We start from the raw sequence: 7,462 nt of genomic DNA, 5'->3' as shown, positions 1-7,462 counted from the left end.
GAAGTGAATTACCGTTACATACTCATACGTGGAATATGCTCCAAGCATCTGGCATCTATTGGCTACCATCACGGAGATGGGCAGTTTGGTCAATGGGAGTGAATTGCCCTTCTTCTTCTTTTTTGGTAATTAAATTAATTGATGAGTAATGCTACACATCATCCCCTTGTCCTTCTTTTGTCACCCCAAAATTAATGTGGCTCTTAAAATTACCATTGGATTTATGATAGATTACCATTGAATTTTGATCCAATGGTGATTTTAAAAGCCACATCAATTTTGAGAGAATAAAATGAGAACAAGAGGATGATGTGCACGGGTTTTGTGGCTCCAGGCTCCTGCCACAGGTTTTTGCGTCACAAAAGTGGGTGGTGATTATCGGATGGCTAACCCACGTAATCTTTCCCTCTTATGGGCCACTTATGCGGTCATGCCTATTTCTGAACGACACCGTATGCAACAAGACCCAATAAGAAAACACATATTCTCTTGGGAAGAAATAAAAATTAGAAATGAGCCAAATAAATTATCTAGTTCAATAATTTTTTTGCCCACCAAATTATAAAAAGGTCACTAAAAATATGATTTTTGTAGCTGACCGAAAAAATGATTGTTGATAGGCATACCTACAACGACGACAATAAATCTCGATTGCCACAATAAAAAATATTGCAATGAGATCAATTGATTTAGAATTGTTACACCGCAATGGAATTTTGTTTGTAAATACACCAATGTGGACTTAAAATTTTAAAAATAAACGAGTAGGATATTCATTACGATAAAAATTAGGGTTAAATACATTTTTGGTCCTTAGGTTTTGAAAATTTTATTTTTTAGTCCCTGAGTTTCAATTCGCATCACATATGATACCTCAGTTTTGAGAAAAGATCAAATTAATACATCAGTCAAGTTTTCTGTTAAAAAACTAACGGTCCACCACGTGTCAATCCTTCACAATATAAAAAATTACAAAAATAAAAAATCTTTAAAAATTATTTAAAAAATTATAAAAACTTTAAAAAAAAATAAAAATAAAAAAAAAAAGAAAAAGAAAAAGAAGAGGGTGGCTCCTTTGGCCAGGCACCCTCATGGTGGCCAAGGGAGTTGCTGAGCCACCCTCATGACCGGTCTAGGGTGGCCATGCGTGGTTCGGCCACCTCCATGGGCAAATCCTTTAGACGGCCAAGGGATGGTTGGGCCACAACCAAGAACCAAAGCCCTTGATTTTTTTTTTTTCCTGCCATGGGGTGGCCGAACCACCCCTCCCATGGGCTATGGGGGTAGTTCGACCACCCTCAGACCGCCCATCCTGGGGATGGTTAACCTACCCTTGTGGCTATTGGAGTGGTTCGGCCACCTCCATTTTAGTCAAGATGTGGCTCAGCCACCTCCTCTTCTTTTCTTTTTTTCTTTTTTTAAAGTTTTTAATATTTTTTAATTAATTTTTAAAGATTTTTTATTTTTATTTTTGTATACTACAACACGTGTCAATCCTTAACGGTTGACATGTGTCGGGCTGTTAGTTTAGACGAAAAACTTAACTGAGATACTAATTCGGTCTTTTCCTAAAATTGAGGTACTATTTGTGATACAAATTGAAACTCGAGTAGTAAATAATAAAGTTTTCAAAACTCAAGAATCAGAAAATGTACTTAACCCTAAAAATTATGAAAAACTACACTTAACCCATTAAACTATTACTGCACTTATAATGTACACTAAAATTATTAATTTTTACAATGTATCTTACGTAATTACAAAAGGGATTGCAATGTCCCTCTTTTGTCCTTCCAATGTTGGGCTGTTGTAAAGATAGGGCAACGGCTAAGGAGTTGCCTTCCAAAATGAAACAATTAAGTTGAAGGGAGAGGTAGCCTAGTTGCAGGAAAAGCTGCGAGAGCTTCACCTAAAATTGAGTAACAAGAAAGGTTGATGAGAGATACAACTTCGATAATTATACTTTCTAAATTTCAACAAACAACTGTTTAAGTTAAAAAGAATCGAAGATGACAATGTCATAATTTATCTCCAAGTGATCCGCGGCATCCGCCCATGAGAGACCATTTTTCTTTAGTGATGGAAAGCTTTGATCTCAAGATGCATGGTGTTTCAAGGAGACTTTTTTTAACATTCCTAGAGATTGTTAGACCATCGATCAAGGATGCTCTCATCATGGTGAGCTTTGTTTATGAAGAACCGCAAGAAATCACAAGCCAAAATGTAAAACAAATGGTAATCTTCTTTATGAATTCCAATGGACTTTCCAAGGGAAAGGATGAGATTTATCTGTTTTGCACAGGGAACAAATAAGGTCAGGGGAGTGAGAAGAAAGAAAGAGATAAATTATATTTTAGTGGGGATGATGTTCCAAGCTATATTCTAAAAGAGTTTTTCTTCTTCTTCTTTTTTTTTTTGAAAAAAAAAAAAATTTAATTTACTAAATTAACATTGTCATTGAAGCACATGATTTATACATGCATTTTTAGAAAAAAAAAAAAAAAAAAAAAAAGAAAAAGAAAGAAAGGGACATTAACTTTAAGGGTCTGTTTGGGATTTGCGATTTCAAAAAATGCGATTTAAAATAACGATTTTAAAATGTGCGAAAGAGTAATTTTTTTTTAAAACCCAGTTAAGCATTTGACAAAATTGCAGTTTAACTTTTAAAATCGCAAATTAGTCTTTAAAAATTAAAATTATGCGTTTTCAAAAAAGTATAATCTTACCTGCGATTTGAAAAAACAGATTTTTTGTATTTTTCAAATCGTAAATTTTTAAAATTCAATTCCCAAACGATTTATGTTATGCGATTTGGTTTAAAATTATACTTATTGTCTATGAAATCGCAATCCCAAACACATCATAAAGCATCAAATTGACATCTATGAGCTCATTTGGAAGATTTCTGTTGCATTTTTTTTAATTTTTATTTTTATTTTGTTGGTATTTAGAATTTCAGAAAAGGAAAAAACAAAAACTGCAAAAAAGAAGAAGAAAATGTTTGAATAATTTTGAAAACATAAAACATAATTTATATAGTTAATTTCATAATCGAGTTTTCTCTCCTCGGTTTCTAACTTTCTGCGTGCGAATTGGGTATTGAGAATAGATTTTTTTTTTTTTTTTTTTTTTGAATTTAGGTATTGAGAATAGATATAGGTAAAGTGAATGGATTGGGAAAAGAAATGACTGGATTTTGAATTGTTGGACCCAAACATAAATCCAGGAAACAAAACAGAGTTGGGTTGGGCGTTGTGGGCTTCCTAACATAGACTTTCAAATTCATTTTGAAGAAAAAAATTGTCTTTTTCTTTCGCTATTTTTTTTTTTTTTTTTTAAAAAAAGGAAAAATTAAAAATTTCGCTCCTAGCCAAGGAACATGATTTCCCGCCACCAGAGTGAGTAGGGCAGACGGTTCAGTCACAAATATCTCAAATTCACCATATCCACTTTCCACAAGTGCCGAGTCATAATCCCTCAACGCCTTTCTCTCCCCTGCCATTTTCCCTCCAATTTCATCACATCATTGCCCGTTCGACCTTGGATGAGCATTAACCCTAGATCCATTTGAACCCACAGAGATGGCCGGCCAATCTGATCCCCACCAATCACTCTTCTCTGCCGAAGAGGTCTCTCTCTCTCTCTCTCTCTCTCTCTCTCTCTGGGTTTGAGATTTAGTATGATTTGTTTTTGGATTGATTGGAAAATCTTGTTTGTTTCTCAGGTCGAGTTCATTGCAGAGGACGAGATGGTCGAGATCGTCCCCAATCTCAGAATGGACGCTCTCAATTTCATTTGTGTATCGTCTTTTTTCCACATTTATCCTCCCGTTGTCTATCTCTGTCCCAAATGCAATATATATGATCTTTCTTTTCTTTTTTTTCTTTTTTTTTTTCTTTTTTTTTTCTTTTTTATTATTTTTTAATGCAATGGCAGGGGGATTATGGTCCATTTTTTCCACAAATAGCAGCACAGGTGCCGCTGTGGCTAGCGGTGGCTTTGAAGAAGAGAGGGAAGTGCACCATTCGACCTCCACTGTGGATGTCAGTTGGTGAGCTTTTACTATATTTGTGCGTGCCTATTTCTATTTGTTTGTTTCCCACACATATTCCTCCTGTGATATACACATGCACAATAAACTAATCACATTGTATATGCTTTTTCGAATCAAAATGTTTACAATCTGCATTCTTAGAGGTTAGCATAATCCTCCGGGAGAGGATAGAATCAACAAAATGCTCAACGTAATAGGATGTGTAACATACATATGTAAAATAAACCATAATGTACACATTTGAAACAAATCAGTCACGTTATATATAATTTTTCAAATCTAAAAGTTATGGACCTTTAATGAAAATGTATATGGTCAGCATTTTTAGTTGTTTAGGAGATGATTAGAATCAACAAATGCTCAACATAATAGGAGGTGTATCCCTTGACGGGTGGTATTGGAGATCAGCTAGATATGTTTCCAAAGAATTACTTAACAAAAACCAAAAGAAAAGAAATAAATTTCTGAAATGGTGGTTCTTTCGTCAGCGCTATGGCCTTGGTTATCTTGGACTGGCCGCACGAATTACCCATTCCCTAAAATATGTTGAAACAGGTTTTGGTCAGGGATTCAAGTCCGGGTGCATGTTTATCTTACCAATAATAATAATAATAAAATGTTGCAACTTGGTGATTCTATATTCTTGTAATACTAAAGTGAAAATAAGAAAAGGTTTCTCATCATTTCCTTTTCTGTGGACTAGAAAAGTTGACTCAGGTTTTGGAAGCAGAACGGGATTCTCAACGAGTGTTTGAACAACTTCCGTTTCATTATGTGGAAGTCTCAAGACTTCTTTTTGACCAGTAAGTGTTGAGAAGTTTCTACAACATTCTGTCTTTTCCACTTAACGATACTAAAATCTACTATAACTTTGTGGATGACAGTGCACGTGATGACATTCCAGATGTGTATATGGTGAGTTTAAGATTCTCTAAACCTCGCTTAAATATGCATTGAGCTTTTTTCAAGACTTTGATAATAGATCTCTTATATAGGTGAGGTCTCTTATTGAGGATATCAGGGATGTGAGGTTTCATAAAGTTGAGACTAATTTAGAGACACTTAACGAGCGTGCACTTGCTTTGAAGGTATGCTTTTTATGTCCCTTTATGAATCTATTGATGCTGTATACGGTAAAGTGGTATTAGCAGCCTTGTAATTTAAGAGATATCAAAGAAATGGGTTGCAAATTTCTGGAAGATGTCCCTTTACAAACTGGAATTTGGACGTTGGAGAGGATAGTGATCCTTGGTAATGTCTAAATGTAAAGCACTCCAACAATTTGGCTTTGCATATTTGACATTTTAAGTTCATAAACTATTAAAGTGATGATTTCAAACATCTAACATTTGAATATTCTTGTTATATGATATGCACAATGAAAATGCATGTGAGATTGAGTCATACAGTAAAGATTATGTGATTTGGCAACGTTCAACATGAGTGCATGTCGGGAGGGGTTGGGGGGATGGTGGTGGTGGTGGGAAGAAATTCACTATTTGAGAACTAGGGTTAAAGTTTTCTCACTTTTAACTTTCTCAATACAGAACTGGATGTTGAGTACATAACATAAACAATGCTCATAGAAAGATAATCTTGATTGGGTAATTCCACCTTTTTAAACTTAAATATTTGCTTAGTTGCATAGTTCCCCCATAAACTAATCTGAGCAATTAATCAAAATTTCAGACTCTTGCTAAAGCAGCCCTCTCTTTTATAACTATGATGAAACCAAACAATATACCTAAATTATCTTAAGTAAACAACATTAACTTGAAACATCCATCATGACAATGTGTCACATGGGTAAGACGAATACTTGAAGGATACTAGATGAAAATACCTCTTTATTAGGGCTCGTAAAATGATTTTGCTCTCTGATATCTGTACATTACTTATAGCATGGATTGGGATAATGTTTCTGTTTTCTTATGGGTGATTTTATTTACTTTTAATGAATTGTATTTGTGAATGTATCATACTTTGTGTTGAATCAAGGTGAGAATATATCTCTGATGAAAATCAAATTTTCTTTGATTTTTATGCTCCTAAACTTTTTAACTTGAATTGCAGATTAACAATCTATCTGCGATGGAAGTAAATATAGTTCGCCCCTTTATTGGGAGAGCTCTACAGGCATTTTATAAGCATGATAGTCCAGAGCTAATACCAGATCAAGAGAGAATTTCTGATAGACGGCCACAAGTAGCTAATAATGCAGCAAGAGTATGTTCTTGTTTTATTCCTTTTTTTCTTTTGATTATCTTATTGCTTATGAGAATAACAAAAGCCTTTCTGCAAAACTCATTACCTCTGATTTACCTTTTGGTTGATGTAATTAAAGCATGTCTAGTGGTTGGCAAAGTGGTTTGCTGGTCTATTACAAAAAGAGTTGGCAAAGTCGTTTTCTTCAATGGATAAAGAGTCTAATTTGTTTAACTAATCCTTTTGTTTTCCAGCGGCATCTGCGGCGATAACTTCATCTTCTCTACTCACCTTCTATCTCAATTAGAAACAACAATTTCAACCAGCTAACTTGGAGGTATAGCTGTGCTCTTTGGATAAAATTTCCAGCAGAATCTTTGACAGTGCTCTGCTCTTTGTTATTATGAAATAGCAATAGCTTTTGAATTCAACCCTTTATTTGGTTGTATGCTTCTTCTTCTTCTCTTTTTTTTTTTTTTTCTTAATTAGTTATGAAAATTCTGATACAGATTTGTCTTGGTCCTGCTATATTTTTGTCTAATAAAATTAAATGGTCTTAAGCATTGATTGTAAACACAATATTGGTGGACCAAACTACTTATGTACACCTTCAGATTAGCAATTCAACATGAGTCTGTTTATCTATTTAATGTCAATGAAAGGAATGATAGATTAAGAAAATGATTGCATTCGTGGGAAGTTATATGTGTCAACAATTGATGACAAGATAATGGTTGTCTTAGATGGCTTGGAAAAGTCGAATGAAGACCAATGCACAAAAGTAAAGAAGTGATCTAATTTTAGTTGAGGGATTTTCAAGGGAAAATCAGTAGGTTGGTTGAGGGAGCTACCAGACTTGATTGCTAAGGATTTTGGCCTTGGCTTTAGATAGAGTTCAAGGGTTCTGTTGATTGTCTTGGAATCTACATGTCTAGTGTTAATATGGCTGGGTGCGTCTATTGCCTGTGATCGATGTAGTTGGAGTTTCTGTCTTTTTTGAGTATATCTTAAGTTGCTCGTTGTGGTCATCACTTAGTTTGATTTGTTGTTTACTTTAGGGTTCTCAAACTATCATTGGTCATATAACCAAATTTTTGGCGTTTGATCACTTGATATATAATTTCGATCTAATTTTGGTTGCTTGAAGCATTATCCTTTGAGAGAAATATGTTTTTTTTTTTTTTTTGGAGATTGAACGTGTTG

At 34.3% G+C, this 7,462-nt stretch overlaps 1 protein-coding gene across 1 annotated transcript; it reads left to right on the top strand.

Moving 5' to 3' along the window:
- Window positions 1–3,378: 3,378 nt before the first annotated feature.
- On the top strand, window positions 3,379–6,819 carry LOC133864737 (DNA replication complex GINS protein PSF2). Its single transcript, XM_062301149.1, has 8 exons — window positions 3,379–3,629; window positions 3,725–3,799; window positions 3,937–4,051; window positions 4,758–4,857; window positions 4,939–4,969; window positions 5,050–5,142; window positions 6,128–6,280; window positions 6,514–6,819. The coding sequence occupies exons 1-8, from the start codon at window positions 3,582–3,584 to the stop codon at window positions 6,529–6,531; spliced, it is 633 nt and encodes a 210-aa protein (XP_062157133.1). The 5' UTR covers window positions 3,379–3,581; the 3' UTR covers window positions 6,532–6,819.
- The last annotated feature ends 643 nt before the right edge of the window (window positions 6,820–7,462 follow it).

The sequence above is a fragment of the Alnus glutinosa genome, chromosome 3, assembly GCF_958979055.1.
Source record: "Alnus glutinosa chromosome 3, dhAlnGlut1.1, whole genome shotgun sequence".
Lineage (NCBI taxonomy): Eukaryota > Viridiplantae > Streptophyta > Magnoliopsida > Fagales > Betulaceae > Alnus > Alnus glutinosa.
The sequence above is the reverse complement of the archived record's forward strand: the minus strand, read 5'-3'. Positions and strand labels throughout refer to the sequence as shown.

What these genes read in the sequence shown, in the direction of transcription:
- LOC133864737 (XM_062301149.1), top strand. Translation starts at nt 3,582, where the DNA reads ATGGCCGGCCAATCTGATCCCCACCAATCACTCTTCTCTGCCGAAGAG. An exon ending in ACGCTCTCAATTTCATTTGT is followed by an intron (nt 3,800 to 3,936) that starts GTATCGTCTTTT and finishes ATGCAATGGCAG; the next exon opens with GGGGATTATGGTCCATTTTT. An exon ending in ACATTCCAGATGTGTATATG is followed by an intron (nt 4,970 to 5,049) that starts GTGAGTTTAAGA and finishes TCTCTTATATAG; the next exon opens with GTGAGGTCTCTTATTGAGGA.